We start from the raw sequence: 22,097 nt of genomic DNA on the forward strand, positions 1-22,097 counted from the left end.
GAGAAATGTTTATATAGGCGTGCCTGTCATATATCGAATGTCAACCATATCGTATCGTACAATGCGTAATGCCAGCGCAAATTCTGAGCATTCGAACAGTCGTTTTTATAAAAAAATTTTGATGACTTCGACCTTCATGTAGCTCCTGTAATATATCTATGATATGTTACAGCCTATGTGAAAAAAAATGTAGGGCAAATGATAGAATGACTCCGGCAGCGACGCATAGGCCCAGAATGATAAATGCCTTTATTCGTGGAAGGTGATGATGTGTGTACACGTTGCGAAACACATGCGCGTTATCGCTTATGAGAATTATTTATTTAAAGGTTAGTTATATATAAGAGGTTCCCTACACATAATATTCCGGTACTTCGGTTCCTTCGACGCATGCACATTTGAAGTAGTGGTTATAGTAGGAAACAAGATCCCATTTCGAAGCCGGAGAAACTCGACAGCTGTGGCAAGAACGCTAGCTAGCTAGACCACCGAATACGCACATAGCTATTAAAAAAAGAAGCTTCAATACATCAGCTAGAAAATACATCCGGGTCTGAAGGAACGCACATGATTCCGAATGGTATATAAAATAAAAAAAAAACAGGGAAATTGCAGTAAGCAATATTTTTATGCAAGTCTTTCCCAGTTTTTTTTTTTATTGGCAGTAGTACATTTTCTTCAGTACAAGTGCACATGGTGTGCATTGAATTCAACTTCAAAGACATAGGTCTCTGTCTTTACCGTAACCCCAATAAAAAAGTAACTTATTTCAACTCTCGTTGATAATGCAGTTGATTCCATGACTTTCATATGTTGCGATACCAGAAGCTTCTAGTCTCTCACGATCCTCCCGATATTTAGCCAAACATGGCAAAGCGCCGCTGTTGAGGATTCTGCCCCCGATCGCTAAATATATTATCTCCTAGATACTATCTCTCTCGTAATGTACTCTGTCTGAGATTGTATATATATCCGATTTTCTTACCAAGCAATACCCATAATTTTTTATGGATGGATAAGTTGTCAATAAATTTGAAAGCTTAAGATAGCTAGACAGAAAATTATATAAAGGAAACTTTTGTTTAGCTACACTCGCTGTGGGTTGCTATGATACAGTTAAGTGTAATATCTTCTTAGGCTCTGCTTGATGATAGTGTTGGAGAGGTAACATTAGTTCTGATGGCTTTCTATTCCAAGTTATATATAATCAGTATATAAAATCCGACACATTTTCAGACCAAATCAGGTTAAATTTTATTTTTCAAAAATAATGAAAGATCATTAGTTAGAGCGTACCCATGACACCACTCCTTAAAAGAACGCTGCCAACACTCTTGTCGAAGACTTATGTTGACGCTCCATTAACTCGTGACACGCAAATGGTTACACTTTGGTGTAATTTAGAATATACCGCCGCATATGTAGTGTATACGTATTTCAGGCAGCCAGGAAATACCGGAGGCCTTGTTTGTTTCCTCTACCGGAGAGCTTCGTTTGCGGGACGGCTGCCGTTTACGAACCGTTAGGCTGGCTGCTGATTAAGTGATAATTGACAATATGTTGCAACTTCTAACAGGCTTTCTACATTAGCTAGGAATTCTATTTGCAACACCCATGGGACGGTTGTAGCGTTTTTGCCGGCTAGACTCCACAACCTGCATTGAGACCACATTTGTTATTATAAATTAGTCTTCAGATCAGAGAGTCTTCAAATCTTAGTTTTGTCATCGATTGTTCAGCGTTTCCTACACTGTCACTTGAGCAACACGAATACTAGGTTGCGGACAATAATTATTTTAAGCGGATCTATAACGAACAACTATAACACGTTGTGTACACGTATTGAGTAAACTTGCCCCTGCCACCCCATCGAGTAACACTACATCATTCGCAGCTGTTTTGCCTGAGAACATGGCGCTCGAGAAGGATGCTTAATATTCATAGTCAATTACCTTATATACCATTTGCTGCGCGATTACAGCATAAGAGATAAGACTGAAGTGGAGCATATAATTGGAACATGGCTTTTGCCTGTTGCACCTTGCAATCGACTCGTAGCGCACATACCTCCATCAAAGCTCCGTGGGCGATGAAGAATAGGACGACTAAGAATGATGTAAAAAATATCATTAAAATGCTGATGCGAGTCGCTATCGTCCAAAATATCTGGCGGTCGTTGCCAGCTCCATAATTGCGAGGCGTTGAAGCGAGCGGCTGTCGTCGATTTAACACAGACATCTCATCTGAGAAAGGTAACAGGAAGGAAAGTGCCACACAAAGGTGGTCCGTTCGATTCTTGTGAAACTTTTTCTACCAGACTATCAATTCTGATATGAGTAGACCCAAAAAGCAACAACTGTGTAATAACTCGTCCTTTTCGATTTAAATTGATCCGAAAAAACGAAGGTTTAGATCGAAAATGGTCGCCATAGTGGTAAATATTGCGGGTTTAGTAAAAATCATCGAGATCAGAAGTAAAGGAAAGAAGCAGCTTTTAAAGCACGATACAATAACATGTTTTATTTGCGCACCAACTTTAAGCAAATGTACATACGGTGTACGAAATCATGAGCTTACCTAACCCGAATCTCATCAACTAGTTATTCACATTGCCACACGCACCTTAAGAGTGTCATAAAAAAATTGCGCTAATTTTTATTTGCGATTTTCCAGCGCAAAACGGATAATATATTATCCTTCCTGCTAAGACTTGGAAAATTAATTAAGCGCCGTCTATTGATTCACTCATAAAGGCTTCTAATAAATTAACTGGCCAAAAATGCTGTAAATGAGGGTTTTATCATGGGATGTGGATATATTTGACAAGATACTGGATGACTAATTTAGATAATAATGGAGATTGCTATAATATTTATGTTGAGATATAAAAATATTCATTGCTTGTGAAGCTAATATGAAACTTAGTCTATTTTTGCATTTCCCGTATCTATATTTTCAGTGAATAACCTAAAAACTACAATCGATAGAGATTGCTCGCGTCTAGAGAACAAGTTATTAGAAGGAGCACAAATGCAACTAATTTTGTCCTACGCACAACTATTGAAGTCCAACAACACGTTCCTCTGGTTTTGGTCTCTGTAGATGGTTTTTGATATTAGCGTGGTTATCGTGGTATCGGTTTAGGATTATCATGGTTCTGTGTGTTAGTCTTACTGCATATCAGACACAACACCTATGGTTTTTGCACAAATACGTAATTGAATATAACGAGTTTTTTAAATTATTTTTTTCTATTGGAAACATAGTCAAATAAATTCAAGCAGTTTGAGCTATTCAACATGCTCTAATTAGGAGCGAAAGACCGCAGACGATTAACCTATTATATTATGTTGTCATATGTTTCAATCAAATGACCTTACTTCATTGATACAATCACTAGCTGCTGAATGTTTTGACAGCCATCGAAGCATGGTGTTAGACTAAGTTTAAGATGGTAAAAACGAGCGCTCATCTTTACCGAACAAGAAATGCAAATAATTCTTCTCTTAGTGCACTTAGTCTATAAAGAAACAACTGTCGACCATTGGATGACAAATAATCTCCTATATGAGCCACTCGTGCTAAAATGTAACCTAACTCTTGATTCTCTCTTCGAAACACACGCTACAAAAGATTAACTAATTCCGATTTCTATATTTAACTATGTTCATCAGTATGTTAACTATTAATAAGGTGTCAAAAAGAAAACAAAAAATTAACATTTTCAAATTATCATGAGCAGTCAATACAAATATATGGCGACTTCACACCGCTGGTAATAGAAAGATAGTTAGTTATGCGGCTCCAAAGCACTAAATATTAAAAACAAACTAGCTCGACTTAATTTATAGTTGTGTAATGAGGACGTTGTATATTATTCTATGTATAGATAAGTTAACATTAATACTTTGGGCTTTTAAGTATTCTTTCAGTTTCCGTAATTAATTCCTATGAGTTCAGTTCACAAGATATGCCATACTTGGACATTCGAACTTTCCGTGTGTATTGCACAACGATTAGTGAAGGAAACAAGCTGAACTTTGATGTAATAAAACTAGACTTAATAGTATGTTACCAAAATCGCCAAAAGGGGTCTGGCCGTAGCAGACGAACGCGTATTCTAATTTATGACATGAGGATTCTAGATACACTAGACCAATTATTTAACATTAATTGGATACACACCTTTTAAAACTAGCTGATGGAAATGTTCTGATTGTAAGAGATATTCTCAGCTGAGTGTCTAATATAATAAGGGTTTTGACATATATTTCAATCCAATCCAATTTTTGGATATACCAGAATGAAAATTTGAGAGACCACAGTTTATACTCGTCTATGCTAACTGAAAAACAAACGCAACCTAAGAACCTAGCCAAAAAATCGTTACCAATTTACAACTGAGACATCTACTTTCGCATATGCAAGACTTTGTAGAGTTGTTGCCACCATTGCGAGAGTTGTCAACTAGCGCGTGTCTTCATCTACAGTCTGCTTCTAGTCATTTATTGGGATTTGCCAGTTTGTGTAAACACGAATCCGAAGTTTTGTTTCCATGGTTTTTACTGTTGCCGTAAAAGTACTGTGAGATTCTAGCTCTGAACCTGTGTAAGCATACCAGCCAAGGCACAAATTTTGGAAAAGATGTCTTCGGAATCATATCTGAGTGATGCTGATGCACAGGCCGCCTGCGCCGTTCCTACGGAGGCCACCAAAGACTTCTTGTTTCAGCAAACCATGTACAGAATCAAAGACCCTCGAGCTTCACTTGACTTCTATACTCGTGTTCTTGGTAACTATTCATTTCATTTCATTTAAAGCAATAATGACAATTCTTCAGTAACTCCAATTAGTGCAAAATTTTATGAATATGTTGTTGTTTCCAACATGAACGAATACATTAGAAAAGCGTCTTGGAAAAAGAATGCTTACATTATTTAGCTCTGTTGATTTTACACGCATCACTACATCTTCGCGGTAAAAACGAAATGTTACGAAATAGGCAAAGAAATCTGTGTGGCTTCAATGAAAAGATGGCAAATGAAATTTAGCAACAGCAACTTGCAGTAATCATAAATAGAACTGGAATACCTTTTATAACTACAATTATCGTCGAGTCACCATCTGTGCAATAACAGTGTTCAACGAACTGTTTTTCTTGCAGGCATGACCCTCCTGCAGAAACTAGACTTTCCTGAAATGAAATTTTCTCTCTACTTTATGGGCTACGAGAATCCTGCTGAGGTAAATAAGGGCAGCAAAATATCTCTATATTGCTCTGTTTCTTAGAAAATATTTAGAAGGCATAGATATTGAAATATGATGCATATAAAGTACACATCTATATGCTAACGTTCAAATATAGAACTCACTTAATACAGTGTAGTACTTGATAAGCTCTACTGCGCGTTAAATCAGGAGCTATTCACGTATGGTCAATTGATTCTGGAAAACTTTTAGATGCGAGTCTGTGATATACTGAATGAATTTTATTAAATAGCCGTATATTCTGAGTGGATAAATGGGACAATGGAGTAACATTGACGATACCAGCCTAGCATACTTTTACTCTGTTTCGTTGCTTTTGCTATTTTCAATAGGTTCCATCAGATCCAAAGCAACGGAGAGAGTGGACCTTTAGCCGAAAAGCGACTCTGGAGCTGACGCATAACTGGGGCACCGAAAGGGACCCCAACTTTAAAGGGTACCACAACGGTACTGTAAATTTATTTAATAATTTATAACGTTGACTTCTTAATAGTTACATTATCTGCCACCACTTTAATACACTGACAATAAAAGTTGCAGTCTTAATCTCTCCGTTTTAGCAAACTTGAGTGAACTTTCAAAGAATTCTATTCGGATGGTTCTTCTCTATTCTTAGTCCTTGTCAGTCACACTAGGTTCGCTATCGTTAGAATTTTGCTACTAAAATGTTTGAAATGGTAATTTCAGTAGCAAAGCGTGATTATACTTGTTCAACAGGTACAAGAGTGACGTTTTCAATATTTTCGCTAAATTACGCCGACAAGTAACGGGAAGTAATAATTATCTATTCCTCGGGTTTATAATAAACTGAATGGGGAATATAAATGAGATTGAAACTCTATTTCAACCTCATTTTACCATGGGATTAAGTAAATGCTTTATCATAAATTCCACTTAAGCAACGAAACAAACATTCGCCGCTGTGTTCGTCCCTAGGTAACTCGGAGCCCCGCGGATACGGCCATATAGGTATAATGGTACCAGACGTTGCGGCTGCTTGTAAGCGCTTCGATGAACTGGGGATAGAATTCATCAAAAGGCCAGACGACGGCAAAATGAAGAACCTAGCTTTTATAAAGGATCCCGACGGCTACTGGATCGAGATCTTCAACAATAGGTTCCTCTAAATAAATTCGAGAATCCACAATACACAGTTAATGGTTCTGAGGAGTAAACGTTCTCAAACGCTCATCCCAACTTCTCGTTACAATCATTAATAAATCCAACAAAAACTCTATTGTTTGCTTTAAGTGGGAAGTATTTCCTAACTTCTATCAAGGATTAGAGAACGCAAATGAAGACAAAATTCGTTTGAAATGTTATTTGATTTTTTGAAATAAAATATGAGTAAGCAAGACTGCCGACATCTTTGCCAACATTGAACAACGCGAACGAAGCATCATATGTGGAGACTTTTTGGCGTGACAAAAAGTGGTGGGAAATGGCAGTAGAAATGCCTTCCAACTAAATCAAGTGCACATATTAGCCTAAAGGAACAAGAATCAGGTACTAAAAATGTCACAGTCTTATAGGTTTGTTATTACAAGGGTTATTTATTAGGTCTTTTTATTTGACTTAGTAGAAAATTTTAACCTGTGCCTGTTGGAAATATTATGAAAGCTAAATTTAGTTAGGGCTAGGAACGGAATTCAATTGAAGGAGCCATGCTTAATTTTATGAAAGATAATTAGTACTGTAACATGGCGAAAAAGATAGAACTTGCTAATATTTTGAGCATAGATAAATCATAAATTGTATAAATTATTTTCGACAAAGAATATCGTATACTTATCAACCTCTCAAGTATAGTATTATGGAGATAAAGTAAGCTTAAAATGCTATTTAGAATAAAACATGGGTAAGTAAGTCTGGGGAACATTTTTAATATTTTCGCAGGAAATGATATCTGACCCTTAAGTCTTCTTCATTTTATCATGAGATTAACAAAATGTTTAATTACAAATGCCACCTATTCGCATATAGTTCGCAGTTTATTCATCCTTGTCACTCCAGGCATAGTGCATAGTTGGCCAAAAAGTGTTTTTTTTTTCATTTGCATTTCTTAGATAAGTAATATTCTCCGCGTTGCATATACCTTTAGAACCTATTATAGACTACTTAAGAGCGTTTATTCTACGAGATAATAAAGCACAATTAAGTTAATATTCCGAAATTGTAATAATTAGCATATAATTATATACATTACGTAAGATTCTTCTGCAGATATTAGGAGTATTAATGCTCGCTACATTGGTTCCGGCAACATAACTGTTTATTACCTGTCCAGTGTACAGGAATACGAAAAATGCCCACAATTTTTCAGTCAACTTATCTGGTAAGCACTAAGGCATCTTACAATCTAATTTTTGTAAACTGCACCAAGACCCTTCAGGTGAAGACAGTAATAAAACTATATATGGCCTCAGTTGTTTCTATGCTCGTGTACTTCACACTGATTATTATTCCGCTGTGGTTTTGGTAATATATATATATAATCTGTTGATTTTCATTTGTTTTAACGTATTAGATATACATTAAGAATGTATAATAAAATATCCAATACAAAGGCTTCATGATTCTGATAGGCCGATACATGGCTTGTACCTTTTCGGAACATCTAACTCGTTATACGTAACGACAGTGACCGCCGTTGAAGTTTGAGAATTATCATTGATTGATTCGTTGGCTTGTTTTCCTGCTCGAATTTGTTCTTTACATGTACCTGTCCAATCTTGCCAGCATGGCAGCTTGTCATATCACCACCCGCTTGGTTGATCTATTGACGAGCGGGTCAAGATAAAGCCAGCGTCATACTCTCCGCCGCACTCACAGAAAAGACCGTTCCAATTGTATCTGCCTAAACATCTATGGCACTTAGGACAATTAATCCTGTCTGAAATAATACGACGAGAAAATAGTTATTTTTTTAGAGAAATACTATTCTGTATTAGTCAGTTTATTTAAAAAATAGTTGTATTTAGGCCGTAATAATCCGTTATGGTAAACTGATGGTGACAACAGCAATTAACAGATATAGCAATTTTGAAGGTTTAGTCGAAAACAAAATAGTTCTCACGTATGTTTACATTGAGATACATTCTAGTTGTTTGGTGTTATGAAGTGACTACATAAAATTAGCCACATTTGTATTCAAACACATTTAACGCGTATTAACCTTTACGCTTTTCTGCTTGTTTTTAATTCTAACCCATTTTATGGATGCGTTATTCCACTCTTTTCAATATATTATCCCAGTATCTTAAAATAGCACTAAAAGTCAAGTACATTTAATTTTACTCGTTGGCTACTTATCATAGAGAAAAACCTCTTAGACACGATCACTTGTTGACCCGAGCAGTGTTTTTGCATGCGGTGAGCTTGAACCCAGAATCTCGTCTAAATTCAGAACCAAGGTACTGTCTCTAAGTTAAGTACTGTCACCTTTTGGTACTCGTGAAGGATTCACATAAGCGTCATCATAAATCAACCAACCATTTCATAGCAGCTAGATTTATTTTAGGCTACCTGGCTGATCCGTATTTTGTTAAATCAAGTTGGACATATATAGTTTACACTATATCATATGCTGTGCCAGTGATAACTCGGTGTTATTGAAAATACAGAAATTGACGACCGAGCGGGGTCTTTCTCAAGTGACACTTCTATTCATAGTTGAGGTATTACAGGAACGAGGAAGGATGTTTATAACATTGAAATTTCAACGGATTATACCACGAATTTTAAGTTTGTGACACTTCGACTACTTCGACAATGAGAAAGCTGTGGAAATGAACGTGGATTGACATAAATGCGCAAGAGTCTATAGCTTGAAGAACGGCCAATGTCATAAAACATAAACGATAATAGCACATACAAAAGAAAACCTTCAGCATGTTTCCTGTGATATCTAACTTGCTCTCACTGTTTTATCTACGGTAACAGCGTATGGTGATCCATGTGCATCTTGTGTGGAAAGATTTAAATTTTCGGTTTTAAGTTACCGATATTTTGAGCAATTGGCTATCTTTGCCCAAATATTGAGTTCTCGCGGTTTATTTATAGACATTAAATTATCAAAATTTATTAATAGCCATTATTATCAATGATTGAAGATAAGATTAAGGATCGGAATAATTACCCAAAAGAATCCTAGGGTACGATCCTATTAGTTATTTACCGAGAGTTGTTAAACATATTGGCATAAATATATAGGTACTTCCTGTCTGTTTACACATAATTCAGTTTCTTTTGCTTGTTTCCAGCGGTCGTATTTACACATTACTAGAGCAAAGCAACGGAATTCACATGTTCATTTTATTATTTTAACTAGCGGAAATCATTATGATTAGAACCCCAACATGAGTATCAATATGAAATCTCAATATTAAACAGGTTCATATTCGTGTCCCATAAAAATATAAATATAAGGCGCTGTCTGTAGCACAGTAGTAAACGGTTTTTTTTCTTTGCGTTCTATACGACACTGCACAAAAATATTACAGAATATAGCCTGCCCTCCAATCGATTCTGTATTGTGCTCACGGTGGGGTAAGAGCGTCCATCAGGGAGATCATAATTCAAAAGTACTCGGTCATTTGGTCCCAGACATAAGACGCGCGGCAAGCTCTTCTTCGTGTCCAGGAAGTGGTGAGATTTTATGATAAAACAACATAAAGCCAGATGCGCATTGGGAATTACACGTCACACATTCCGCAGGAAGATTCCAACTGTATCTTCCCAGTTGGATCCCACATTCACACGTGATATGTCCAGGGGTATTTTCTGCAAAAATGTGACAAACGAATGGACTCACGCTGAAGAAACAGGCTGAGAAAAGCGATAGATACGCACACACATAGACTAAAGAAACTATCTTGCAAAAGTATATGAAATACTATAGTATGACAGAAGATATGCTATTAGTAGGGTCAGGCACTGACTCACAGGAGTTATACCCCAACTGACAGCTATACAAATGCTGCTGGAAATACGTGTTTCTCTACAACAGGATTCGATCCGTTGTCGTAGGGTTTTAGCGTCGAGAACTTATCTGTCCGCTAATGCGACGGGCATTATTAAGTAGGTACCAAAAATGCTTCGATTGGTTCCCATGTTGTCCGTTAAAAAACAAATGTATTCATAAGACACAGAAAAACACGCTAACACCCGACCAAAGTCATAGGCTATGAGGCTGCTAATTGCCTCATATCCAATTAAAAACAAAGGATTAACTTCCGTACCTATATAGTGCTGGACCAACTACTCACCAAGCGATTTATAAACTTGACTTAGAATTTGTTCGTCAGGAATTATAAAAATAGTTCTTTTGCAGCGTTCAGTCGAAGCCGGGTGAGGTTCGTTGGGTCTCAACATCACTTCGCGGTGTTCTTTCACCATTTTAGCTTTAATCTGTGCAAAGTAACTGGGCTTTTGGTAGAACATACGAGCCACTCGTTGACTTTGGCGCGCTTCGATAAGACCGGGTACTCTTTTTTCGTCGCGATCGAAAATAAGGCCACGAGACCATCGAATTCTGTCCAGCGGTTGGTGGGGAATGACTCGGCTCGTAGATGATATTCTGTAACCGCATTTTTTACAGCGAATATTATATTCGCTCTCCGGAAGGAACCTAAAACAAAACGATATTTTCATCACTATATTTTTGCTTGCAAGTCTTTGTGCTCGAAATTAATCGAATTAATAATTGAAATAATATTGTTAGGAATATTGTTTAGCTCCGAGTAGGTAATATGGGTATACCACAGGAAGCTAAAATACTCAGTCGCAACGAAAAAACGGGGGTGATGAAGCATATCAGCGGTTCAAATGTGGAACTATGTTCAGATATCTGGTCAAATCAACAGATACTATCAATCGCCCCGCATCGTCTTCCAGGTTTACACGTTTGTTAACGTTGGAATAAAACAGCGAAATTAGAGGTCAAGCCAAGTAACCGTTTGTATTAAATGAAATGTAGAAAAGCTGTCTTCCTTAATCTGTATTCAATTGATAATTCGGATATTCATCTTGTTTTCTTGTTATATTTTAGCCATTCGACAGGAGCCCTGAGGTTTTAAAAATCTATGAAGTAGTTTTTTCTAAAACAAATGGCTAAAATGAAAAAAAGAAAAAAACAGTAACTAGATTTTTACTTCATGGCCAAGATATGCGAAAAATGAATAGTACTACACATAATTCCGATTCATTCGAAGTTACCTACTGATAGAAGTTTTCCCGCTCGGCTAAAGTCAGCGATTGACTGCAGCGCGTAGCAAGCAGTTTTCCGAGGCATTCCTTTAGAGCATACATTTGAAAGCTGGAAAATACAGATAACTATTACTAAGATTATTTTCAGCAGTCATGGGGCACATGTGGTTAAGCAAAGCGAACATCTTTTATTTATTACGTTAGTATCTGCTTTCAAACTAAACTGGTAAATCGTTTAAACAACTAATTTGAATGACCTTTTATTTTTAGCGGATGATAATTACGGATTAAAAAAGTAACGACTATTCTTACAATGTCGCTCGAAAGAACTTCTATAAATAAAATCAACAAAAATTGTTTTACTTGGGAGCGATGTAATATTTTCGCTGTTATACGTAAAAATGTGCTGGTTGATTGATTATTGGTGAAATACATTAACAAAGTCAGGATTACTGCATGTCGAAAATGAGATAGTTATCTTAATGTTTTGCTTTTTTTATGAAATCTGTACGAACGCGACGTTATTATTATCCACCCAATGCCTCTTACCATTCCATCATACACCTTACAAAAAAGCCGAAACTCGCCAAAGAGAGCTGACAAACAAGATTCGATTGAAAATGGGAGAAATAAAGAAGCACTAGCGATCATCCATTTTTCCGTGATTACTATTGAAAGTTAAGTCAGACCAAATCGTGATTTATTAATGGCTTGACGTCACTTGACGCTGGCTGAAAGCGTAGTCCAGAAACTTACCCCAGATCATGGCGATCGATTTTGTTTCCCATTCGTTCAAACAGCAAAAGCTGGGTCCAAAAACCGTTGTTGGGAAAAGCTTGCGGACGTGCTTGGCATATTTGTTTGGATATATCCTCTAAACTTTTCATAGTCTTGAGCATCAGATAGGCGATACATAGGGTTACGCTTCGGGAGATACCTTAAGCATTGAATCAACATCGGATTTGTAGTTATAGAAATTTCGTTGAGATTATTAGAGAACAAAACAAAGATTTGATACTTCGTAAACATTTGCTTACTTTTTAGAAGTACCGATTTCTGGCAACGTTTGTCAAAATAAGTTCATAACATTTATATACTTAGAAACTGTTTTAAAGACTACTAACAATTCCGGGGAGACACTAAGATATTTACAATTATCAGTCGTTATCATCGAAAACTACTCGTATTATCGACGTTGTACATATCTGGTACAATAAGTGTTTTTGTTTCAAAAGAACAAAGCCGGTTCCACTAGGATTTGGTGTTTATATCAGATGAATTTCCAATGGCTGCAAGGAAACTATGTACCATAATCTCCGTCTACCGTTACTCCTAGAGAGGCTCCATTGTCTAATTTTTATCATCTCCCTCGTTGAAAGGCATGCACCCCTTATTTATAATATCGCTTTGTACAGTAACTAAAGGCGAATACTTTTGGTGGGACTCTAAAGCTCTGAAATAAGAAGATCCCTGCTGACTAAGACATTTATTTCAAAACATCCTAATTTTGAAACATATGATTATTCATGAAGCGCAGAAGTTATATAGAGCTATGATTCCGTGGACTAATAGCTTGCATTAGTACCTTCGTAAAGTACTTTGACGGGTATGTTTTCAAAAATCTCATCAACACATGCGAACTAGTATCAGTTAAAGGGGCCAGACTGTTTGCTCATGATGCAATATATATGGATATATATATATATATATATATGTTTTTTCTTATCACTTACCTTGATGACAATGGAAGAGAATCCTTCCAGCGTTGTCCAAAAATTGGAACATTTCTGGCAGATGTGTGAGGAGGTCCTGTTCTACAACATCATCCGCTCGTATAAAGTGAAATTGAAATCTAAAACAGATTATCAGCCAATCCCATTTGAATTTTAAATGTTAGGAGCAGCATAAATGCACATACCTAGTCCTTTCCTTTATTTAATGTTATGTTCTAAATAACAGAAGATCTATTTCGGCTTCAGTTGTTGAAGTAAAGGTACAGCTTCAAGATACAACACAGCATTATGTAGTGCAAGAAGATAGTAGGTACAAGAAGTTATCTGAATTCCGCTTGCCATTGTATGCACGAGTTCTTTGCTAATTTGACGATTAAGCAGTCTCCAATCAGTGGTTTAGTGGCTCTACAGTATTATATGAATAAATACTGAAATACATCCATGCGGGAAGTATAACATTTTGTAAAAGAAAATTAAAATAATCTTCGTATGTGTTGTGTACTTGATAAGTAGTATAGACAAAGCCTAAAAAGGTAGCTCAGTTGTTCCATTAAATACAATAAAGTAACTAGCGGAAAAAGCATCGATCATAACTGACCTTTTTGGCTCCGTATAGAGTTCTGCACGAAGTCTATGACTATCTACCGTAACAATATGAGTTATTCCCAGACGCACGAGTGCACCTTCATTTTCAGCTGTTGCGCGGTCCGAGACAAAGATGTTGGGAGCGACTACTGAACAATTGAGGCCAGCCGTATCAACTTCTTCTGATGCAGGAAGATCTTCTAGTGAATCTATCACTATTAGAGGATTATCATACCCCGACAGTTGTCTCGCAGAAACTCCTTTCCCAGAAACGGGTTGATTTGCACCAATATCCATCTTCAACTATGCGCCACGTCACCTTAGCTAAATCTGAAACTAATTTAACATAACCTAAGTTTAAGGTAGTAGCTTAAAGTACGAGGCTGATGTCAGCGTACTATTCGGAGGATACAGAGCTCAAAAATGCGTTGTGTCGAAGTACCTGCATGCATACTCTGCACAGTCACAAGAACCGCGATTTGCTGAGAGATGGGAATCAGCAAATAGACCGAGTCAAGTACCGTGCCCACATTTCAGATGTGACCTTTTAAAAAAGAATTACACAAAAGTAGGTATCCACTTAGCAGTAGATGTAGATAGGTCGAATACTTAAATTTGAAACGCAATATAAATGACAATACATTATGACCTGTTCCTTTTTCTATACCTTACTTATGGATATTGACATATATGATATAAATGGCAGATGTTTGTATCATCCTATAAAAGATATTCGTGTTAGACATTGAGTGTACATCATGAATATCATATTTTTACCATTCGTTACAGACATTTGGTGATTATTACTATTACCGCTACTGGTTATCGTCCTAACAGATATGGTTGTTATCTCCGGCGGCAAAAAATACGCTCGCATAGATTAACAACTCTATTTTTGTATATAGAATCATTTTCCAGTATTTCACCTCAGCCGAGTAATTGTAATAATAACGGCATGAATGAATCAAGGGTAAACGGCACTTTAATTGAATTATGAAACGCTTTCGTAAAGTTGCATCAACAACGTATCAGAATGAATCTATTCATCATGATAATGCTTACTGGCCGTCTGGAGAAAAACGTTAGCCGTGAGCTGCATGGAAAGGGGCCTCAAAACAAAGAAAGACCCCTTGCAGGCAGTTGGGAAAGGGATATACGTCTAAGCGAAAGAGCAGAGGACAGACTATCATCGAGCAGGATGCCCTCAATGACTACCACACGACCTTTCCCTTTACTCAAGTGGTCAGTCGATATATAAATTTAGGTACGTACATGGCGTTAGAAAGCGGCGTTTATGGGTTGCACTTGATGCGATGCTTTTCGGTATAACTACGATTCAAAAAAGTATTTTATTGGCATGTTGATATTTTGCCTGCATTGACAACATCTAACCGCCCGCCCGCCCGTCCACGCGGCTCAACACAGTTAGAGACTACAGTAACAAAAAAAAAAAAAAAACAAATTCCGCAGACTAACGATAGGCAACGGTTCGTAGAGTGGCGCACGCGTGAATCGTGTCCTTCACTAAAATTAACGGGTCACCGGCGCGTCATTCAAGTTCGGTTATCACACGTTGCAAGAAAGAGCACTAATGGCGAATAACTAGAGCGAATGCCGTGTAATCTCGCACTGCTCTCGATAGAAAATAACTATCGACTTTCCTACGCCAGTGACGAGTGTTGTACAAACCGTTTGTGACTTGGCTCGTTAAAAAGCAACTGCCAGCATAGCGCTGCCCGTCGGTGGTTTATTGTAAACTTGTTGTAGAATCTAAATCTCTTTAATTATACCGAGTATGTGCGATAGGTCTAACTGAAAAGTTTTGACATGTTGAGAGGCTTGCCACGAAGTAGTAGTAGAGTTGATTTATATTCCAAGAACGAGATATTAGCCTAATTTTAAAGTCAAACAAAGCAAACACCAATACTTGAGGAGAAAGTCATTCCTGCCACGAAACATTTGCTGAATAATATACAGTTCGGCGCAATTATTCGAGGAGGCTAGAGACCAGCCGCGAGTTCCGACTGACAAACCTAATACTAAAGAATATTTTCGGTGTTCATATGATACTAACCTTCTTTAGTGCGCACGAATATTTGTGAGCGGCGTGGCACTCATAAGATCGTTTTAAACGTGCGGTTTACGTTGACAGCATGTACAGACGTGGGCGCCTAAGTTTTTTCATGCAATGCATGTGATACAAGGAACTTATTCGTGAGACAACGTTTACAGTGGCTCTCTCGTTCGTCTTTTACAGTGTACCGGCGTTTTCTCCGCTGGCAGGACGTTTACGTATCGTTAGACTCACCATAGAGGGGTAGCTATAGTGGCAACAAAACTAGTCCTTCGATCTTCGGAAAAATGGCGCAAGCGACATCAGAGGCAGTTAAGACCGCGGCGTTTAGTGATCAAAAGCCGGGCACAAGCGGACTTCGAAAGCCCACAAAAGTCTTCAACAAGGACCACTACACCGAAAACTTTGTTCAATCAATTCTGTCTTCGTGTGGAGACTCGCTAAAAGGCAGTACCCTCGTCGTTGGAGGGGATGGGCGCGAATTTGTAAAGGAGGCTGCGCAGATCATCGTGAAGATGTGCGCGGCCAACGAGGTGTCAAAAGTGATCATTGGAGTGGATGGTATCTTTTCGACGCCCGCAGTATCAACAATCATCCGAAAAATGAAAACGCTTGGTGGCATCGTACTGACGGCCAGTCACAACCCTGGAGGTATTGATAATGACTTTGGAATCAAGTTCAATACAGCAAACGGGGGCCCTGCTCCTGATAAAGTTACTGAAAAAATATTTGAGATTTCTAAAAGGATTACAGAGTATCGCATAGCGAAAAACCTGACCGTGGACCTTAGCAAGGTTGCACAATACAACTTTAATGTTGATGGTCGCGACTTCAGCGTAGACGTAATTGACCCGGTCGAGATCTACGTCGAACTTATGAAAACCATCTTCGATTTCCCCGCCATCAAAAAACTCCTCACGGGCGATTTTAAAATTTTGATCAACTGCTTGAACGGAGTGACAGGCCCTTATGCGCGACGCATATTCGTAGACGAACTAGGAGCACCAGCAGATTCAGTCGTCAACGCAGTCCCTTTAGTCGACTTCGGAGGAAAACATCCTGATCCCAATCTGGTGTATGCTAAAGAGCTCGTCGACGCTATGATCAGCGGGCCCTACGATTTCGGGGCGGCTTTTGACGGTGACGGTGACCGCAACATGATCCTTGGTAAGAAAGCGTGTTTCGTGTCACCTTCGGATTCGCTAGCGTTGTTAGCCGATCACGTAGATACGTGTGTGCCGTATTTCAAAAACAGTGGTGGAATAAAAGGTGTTGCCCGATCAATGCCAACTGCTGGTGCCGTTGATCGCGTGGCCCAAGAGAAGGGCAAACCCTGCTTCGAAGTACCAACAGGTTGGAAATATTTCGGAAATTTGATGGACGCCGGTCATCTTTCTCTCTGCGGAGAAGAGTCATTTGGTACCGGCAGCGATCACATACGAGAAAAAGATGGAATCTGGGCTGCTCTGGCTTGGCTGTCCGTCATCGCACACACGGGCCAAGGTGTTGAATCATTGCTACATTCCCATTGGGCTAAGTATGGTCGCAACTTTTTCACCCGCTACGACTACGAAAACTGTGCCTCCGAAGATGTCAATGCAATGTTCGACCATCTGAACAGGACCCTCATCGACAACCCAGCCTTTGTCGGTAGCGAACTTTCGGCACTAGGTAAAACCTTCAAAGTGAAACTGGCTGACAACTTCTCGTACACCGATCCAGTCGATGGAAGTGTGGCTAAAAATCAGGGCTTACGTATACTGTTTGAGTGTGGGTCGCGCGTTGTGTTTCGCATCTCTGGCACGGGCAGTACGGGGGCCACTGTTCGTCTATACGGAGACGCTTATGAGTCTGATCTTGAAAAATGTAAAGCACCAACCCAGGAAATGCTGAAACCCCTGATTCAGGTAGCGCTAGACATTTCAAAACTGACTGCATTTGTTAAACGTGATGCGCCGAGCGTCATCACATAAACACGGACAGTCGAAGGACAAAGTTCCACCAAATGAAAAGACCTTGATGACTCGTTCTACGATGAAATTTACAATAATCGATGACAACTTTTGTGTCTCACGAAGCTTTCACAGTTTTTGTGTTTATGCTTACTAAATAAAGTAAACTTAACATAGGCACTTAGATCGATTTTTCATTTTAGGCAGCTGCTACTATACTAGTCTAATTATATTACCCAGATCACAAAAATCTGGTACTTTTAAATAGGTATTCATTACCAACACCGTCAAGCGCGAGGAAATAAGGTGGCGTATGATGAAAACACGTTAATAAACTTATTAAATTAATAAGTAGTGCCTCAAAGTGACCTTGTAAATTTTGGCATAGATGATTACAGTAAAAACAGCTTGTCTCTCTACGAGTACAAGCGTGGATTATACTACAGTAATAGACCAAACGCCGATGGCTAATTATCGACTAAATCGTTGGATGTACCTTTATAGGTTTGTGCAGCTTATTAGCTCGATGATTTTCCTAGTGCACCTTTTATCCCTGAAGTGTGTCATTTTACTCTAATAAAAGAAAGCCTTTTTGGATTCAACGGAGTCGCTGTGTGAGGAATAGCAAAGAAATAACTGCGATATACATAGAGTCACTACTGATAGATTGAAGTCATTCGTGCTATCATTATCTATACTATTTATGGCAAAGAAGTTTTTCAGGAACCATGGAATCAGCCACAACAAGTAAATTAGACGGCGTCAATCTAAAGTAGGCAAACATTGCGCTGGCTCAATATACAATAATAGTACTTGCGATAGGGTAGTTATTATATTAACGACTACTCGTCTAATGATAATTTTGTTTTCGTGGGGGTAAGTTCTAACGTCCGCGTGATTTTTTATTGAGCAATTTTGTTTGCTAACCTTAGGGACACGTTGCGCCTTAGATTCGAACCCGGACAGGGGAATTCGCTTAGGAATACAGTTCGTTTCGTGCCGGTGAAATACCTAACAACGATGTCGGGCGAAACAAGCGTCAGTTGTAGTTGCAGCTATTTGATAAAACGATAGCAGTTCCGATGAAGCAAAACTCGGCACTGTATATTAGGATATAGAGATCACACCCGAATGATGGAATAAACGGGACAGGTATATTTACTCACTCAAGTTATTTTTTGTTTTTGGTATATTTTGCCTTGATTATATCATTAGTTATTGCATTTAAATTGGGCTGTCTGGAAAAAAAACAGGTTTAACTGGACGCATGATCTTTAAATGTTGAAATACCTTTATTCAGGCGATACGAGTACGGAATTGAAATCAATTTTAACAGCAGCAATATTGGTTTAAAACCTGTTCTTGAGTCTAGGCCACTCATAGTCGAGGTGAATGAATTATATGTATATGAAACCAGGTGTTACGGCAACATATAATATTGCGATGGTAAAGGTGTGCATAGATTGATAAAATGTTGCCATATTTTTCACAGATGTACATACTTTACACTACATCCGCCAGCTTCGTTCATTTATACCTAAATTTGCTAATCCTTATAAACACGTTTCTCAATTTGAGGACGCCTGCTTTGACTAATTTCACGCTTATTTTTTTCTCTCAGCTCGATGATTAAGCCAATCAGGTATAGTACAAAATCGCGATATCAGTGTTATATGTATCCTCCGCTTTTTCAGTACAACGGCTAGCTGTTACTAAACAGAATTCTGGCACTCTTAAATTAGCCCATATTTAATCACTTTCTTTTTACCACTTGCATATGAAACACAACCGTTTTAAGAAGTTCTTAAATGTATTTATTATTTATTCGCCTGAAAGATGTGATTAGGCCGACAGAGCAGCACCCCCCCCCAAAAAAAAACACCCCCTTTAAAGTTTTATAAACCAAGATCTTACTAATAGTTGTCATGCGAACGTTTTCATGCACCGCACAGTTGTGGTAAGATAAACACAGGTAAGAGTAGGCGCTTTGAGCTTATCTGTTTGTCAGGGACGTTCATAGCCGACGAGAAATTTTGAATCGTATGCTATTCCACGTGCAGGCACCCACCGTGCACGTTCCATTTTGGCGGACATCTCTGAATGTACTAATTGACTTCACATATTCAACAGTATCCACATGATCGTAAATGCAAGCAGGCGAAACACACATAGACTAGCTCTGCACTTGGAAAAAATATCTAAAATTCTACACATACATAGTTCGCGCTTTAATCAGCGTAGCGGCATACAGTCAACAGATGGGCGAAGAGCACAAGCTCGTCTGTGGCCCGCGAATTTCAATTCTGTGGACTGAAGCACAACTGTGATCTGACGATCTAAAGCAGCAGTTTCAATGGAAGAGCAACGAATAACATAGACACACGATCAAGGATTTCTTGGATGAGAATCTTAGAAAGAGCTTTATTCAAAATATTATTTATCTGCGGCAAAGTACTGCAAGTAAAACGTTTTTCGACCAAACTGAAAGAAAACTGTGTTTTAAACAAGTAAATCGCTTATATGCGTCTGTACGTATATTATCAGGATCAAAAAACTTATAGGTGAGGTTAATTTCTACTTCTTCTTATAGATCATCCAATATTTTCGAATATTTATTTTATGTAAAATAATTTACAGGAATTATATTCATATTGCTTTATTGAGCCTCTGCCATGAATGGCCAAGGCTTTGATCAGCCAGATAGCCACAGAAACAGTAGATGCAGTCAGTGATACAAGCATCTATTTTAAGCATGATCGGATTTTTTGAATAGGCAAATATACAAAAAGTTGTGAGATATTGCCAGTTCACAGGGTTTAGTCTAGTCGTGTATGGTTAGATTAATAGGTGAAATTGCAGTTGAGACTGAAAGACCGGTTAGCTTTGAACTTGGTTTGAGTTTAACATACGTAACGCAGGGGGAATAGATAAAATAAATAAAATTTGAGTGGGTCAAAATGAAGTTTGAGTGAGCTGACTCAAAAAGCTTTTACCGTGTTTTCTGATAGCGGTTTATTACACTCACCCTCAGCAGCGACTATGGAATCTTGTATTCATTAGACGAGCGTTATACTTGACATTTATTTCATTTCGATCGGCAATATAAAATCAATTTAGGCGTTGGTGCTATTTGTCCGGCATATGAGATATCTTCTGGTCTTGGAGTGGGTTGCATAGGAAGCGGCCATAAAACGACTCAGTTCTCAACGACATTTTGAATAACTTGACTTTTTTACCGTAAACTTTAGAAACGTAAAACCGTAGAAAGAAAGGTAATCTTTCGCGATAACAGCAGTGAATTATTCGATTTAATATTTGATATCTTTTCAACACTCTGTTAAGAACACTTTCTTTAAATGTTCGTCAAAATATTTTTCATTCCCTAAAATTGTTGTTATGCTAAAAATACAGATTATCTTTCTTTAACTGCCTCTTATGTGTTAGATCTCAGTGTGTGAATGAAAATGTTCATCACAGCTGACAAGATAAAAAAAAATCAAAAATAACAAGTTACTCATTATACCTGTTGACTTACTACAAAGAAAGCAGATCCAGTTTGTGAAGTTGATAAAATCTGTTTTACGAACGCCAGCGCCGACCCAATAATCTACCAGATGCTTGGCAACGGGCTGCACAATACCTAGCTGCGTTGGAAAGAAGTGCATGCCTATCGGACCTGGAGTACATTATTATTTATCCCTAGTGTAAATCACAACAGGGTGGTGATTGCGATACTCTAGACCGCAGAGTTGAATCATTTTGGACTCGACTAGTTAAACATATGATATCAACTATAAATCCTATATGCTTTCCTATAATGCCACAAATATTCAAAATATAGGGACGTGCCAATGCTTTACCGGATCAACATAGCTGGTTACGAAACCGTGCGGACCCAGAATTGTTTACTTTTGCAGAGGAGATCTGGTTTATTTGCGCTAAATCAATGGGTGGGATTAGAGGCTTATCCTTGTTCTTTTTTGCGATATAATCTTAATTTAAAATACGGAGAATACGTAGAAGCCAAAACATCTCTAAAGAGGTTTTGGGGGGTGTGCGTCTGGTTCCATGAGTCTAGTTTCACTTTATGACAAGTACGTTTTTCAAACTGCTGATCGTATTGTTGTTGAGCTACATATGGCACCCACTATTTCTAGGCTTGTTCTATGGAGATGTAAACATTGCTAAAAAAGCTTGTCATTCCTGTCGGCTGTACTAACAAGCTATATATATATATGTAACTAGTTAGTTTAGATCAATTGCATACTGCCTATAGAA

The 22,097-nt window shown here is 38.1% G+C and overlaps 4 protein-coding genes across 26 annotated transcripts; 2 read left to right on the forward strand and 2 right to left on the reverse strand.

Moving 5' to 3' along the window:
- Nucleotides 1-1,229: 1,229 nt before the first annotated feature.
- Nucleotides 1,230-4,488, reverse strand: LOC111258612 (uncharacterized). 7 transcript variants are annotated; one of them, XM_022830020.2, is made up of 4 exons: nucleotides 3,381-3,861; nucleotides 3,056-3,096; nucleotides 2,068-2,243; nucleotides 1,230-1,655 (listed from the first exon to the last, which is right to left on the reverse strand). In XM_022830020.2, the coding sequence occupies exons 1-4, from the start codon at nucleotides 3,470-3,472 to the stop codon at nucleotides 1,587-1,589; spliced, it is 378 nt and encodes a 125-aa protein (XP_022685755.1). In that variant the 5' UTR covers nucleotides 3,473-3,861; the 3' UTR covers nucleotides 1,230-1,586. The 7 variants fall into 7 exon arrangements, 1 of the variants encoding a protein (XP_022685755.1); XR_002679094.2 differs by lacking the exons at nucleotides 3,056-3,096; nucleotides 3,381-3,861 and adding an exon at nucleotides 4,391-4,488; XR_002679092.1 differs by lacking the exons at nucleotides 3,056-3,096; nucleotides 3,381-3,861 and adding an exon at nucleotides 4,186-4,383.
- Nucleotides 4,489-4,505: 17 nt separating this feature from the next.
- On the forward strand, nucleotides 4,506-6,625 carry Glo1 (Glyoxalase 1). The gene is made up of 4 exons (XM_022830019.2): nucleotides 4,506-4,792; nucleotides 5,165-5,244; nucleotides 5,601-5,715; nucleotides 6,205-6,625. The coding sequence occupies exons 1-4, from the start codon at nucleotides 4,645-4,647 to the stop codon at nucleotides 6,393-6,395; spliced, it is 534 nt and encodes a 177-aa protein (XP_022685754.1). The 5' UTR covers nucleotides 4,506-4,644; the 3' UTR covers nucleotides 6,396-6,625.
- Nucleotides 6,626-7,238: 613 nt separating this feature from the next.
- LOC111258609 (dual specificity protein phosphatase 12) lies at nucleotides 7,239-20,050 on the reverse strand. Of its 13 annotated transcripts, none has more exons than XM_022830016.2 (9): nucleotides 14,571-14,841; nucleotides 14,236-14,337; nucleotides 13,807-14,129; nucleotides 13,209-13,327; nucleotides 12,232-12,412; nucleotides 11,489-11,584; nucleotides 10,536-10,897; nucleotides 9,811-10,050; nucleotides 8,070-8,161 (listed from the first exon to the last, which is right to left on the reverse strand). In XM_022830016.2, exons 3-8 carry the CDS (start codon nucleotides 14,088-14,090, stop codon nucleotides 9,860-9,862), a joined length of 1,233 nt encoding a protein of 410 aa, XP_022685751.1. In that variant the 5' UTR covers nucleotides 14,091-14,129; nucleotides 14,236-14,337; nucleotides 14,571-14,841; the 3' UTR covers nucleotides 8,070-8,161; nucleotides 9,811-9,859. The 13 variants fall into 13 exon arrangements, with proteins under 13 accessions (XP_022685753.1, XP_022685751.1, XP_022685752.1 ...); XM_022830017.2 differs by having other exon boundaries at nucleotides 8,096-8,157; XM_022830018.2 differs by lacking the exon at nucleotides 9,811-10,050 and having other exon boundaries at nucleotides 7,239-8,161; nucleotides 14,571-14,840.
- Pgm1 (phosphoglucose mutase 1) lies at nucleotides 15,088-17,999 on the forward strand. 5 transcript variants are annotated; one of them, XM_022830005.2, is made up of 2 exons: nucleotides 15,088-15,116; nucleotides 16,051-17,999. In XM_022830005.2, the coding sequence occupies exon 2, from the start codon at nucleotides 16,155-16,157 to the stop codon at nucleotides 17,838-17,840; it is 1,686 nt and encodes a 561-aa protein (XP_022685740.1). In that variant the 5' UTR covers nucleotides 15,088-15,116; nucleotides 16,051-16,154; the 3' UTR covers nucleotides 17,841-17,999. The 5 variants fall into 5 exon arrangements, with proteins under 5 accessions (XP_022685740.1, XP_022685737.1, XP_022685739.1 ...); XM_022830002.2 differs by lacking the exon at nucleotides 15,088-15,116 and adding an exon at nucleotides 15,303-15,586; XM_022830004.2 differs by lacking the exon at nucleotides 15,088-15,116 and adding an exon at nucleotides 15,303-15,545.
- Nucleotides 20,051-22,097: the final 2,047 nt, after the last annotated feature.

The sequence above is a fragment of the Varroa jacobsoni genome, unplaced genomic scaffold, assembly GCF_002532875.2.
Source record: "Varroa jacobsoni isolate VJ856 unplaced genomic scaffold, vjacob_1.0 scaffold_252, whole genome shotgun sequence".
In the NCBI taxonomy this organism is placed as follows: domain Eukaryota; kingdom Metazoa; phylum Arthropoda; class Arachnida; order Mesostigmata; family Varroidae; genus Varroa; species Varroa jacobsoni.

Bases quoted from the DNA above. Each gene is read 5' to 3' on its own strand.
- Glo1 (XM_022830019.2), top strand. From the start codon at position 4,645: ATGTCTTCGGAATCATATCTGAGTGATGCTGATGCACAGGCCGCCTGC. The intron at 5,245-5,600 runs GTAAATAAGGGC...TATTTTCAATAG, and splicing joins GCTACGAGAATCCTGCTGAG to GTTCCATCAGATCCAAAGCA. The intron at 5,716-6,204 runs GTACTGTAAATT...GTTCGTCCCTAG, and splicing joins CTTTAAAGGGTACCACAACG to GTAACTCGGAGCCCCGCGGA.
- Pgm1 (XM_022830005.2), top strand. From the start codon at position 16,155: ATGGCGCAAGCGACATCAGAGGCAGTTAAGACCGCGGCGTTTAGTGAT.
- LOC111258612 (XM_022830020.2), bottom strand. From the start codon at position 3,472: ATGAGCGCTCGTTTTTACCATCTTAAACTTAGTCTAACACCATGCTTC. The intron at 3,097-3,380 runs GTAAGGTCATTT...AACCATCTACAG, and splicing joins CTAGTGATTGTATCAATGAA to AGACCAAAACCAGAGGAACG. The intron at 1,656-2,067 runs GTATGTGCGCTA...GTCTCAATGCAG, and splicing joins CCCACGGAGCTTTGATGGAG to GTTGTGGAGTCTAGCCGGCA.
- LOC111258609 (XM_022830016.2), bottom strand. From the start codon at position 14,090: ATGGATATTGGTGCAAATCAACCCGTTTCTGGGAAAGGAGTTTCTGCG. The intron at 13,328-13,806 runs GTCAGTTATGAT...AATCTGTTTTAG, and splicing joins CTCTATACGGAGCCAAAAAG to ATTTCAATTTCACTTTATAC. The intron at 10,898-11,488 runs GTAGGTAACTTC...GTTTTGTTTTAG, and splicing joins GAGCGGGAAAACTTCTATCA to GTTCCTTCCGGAGAGCGAAT.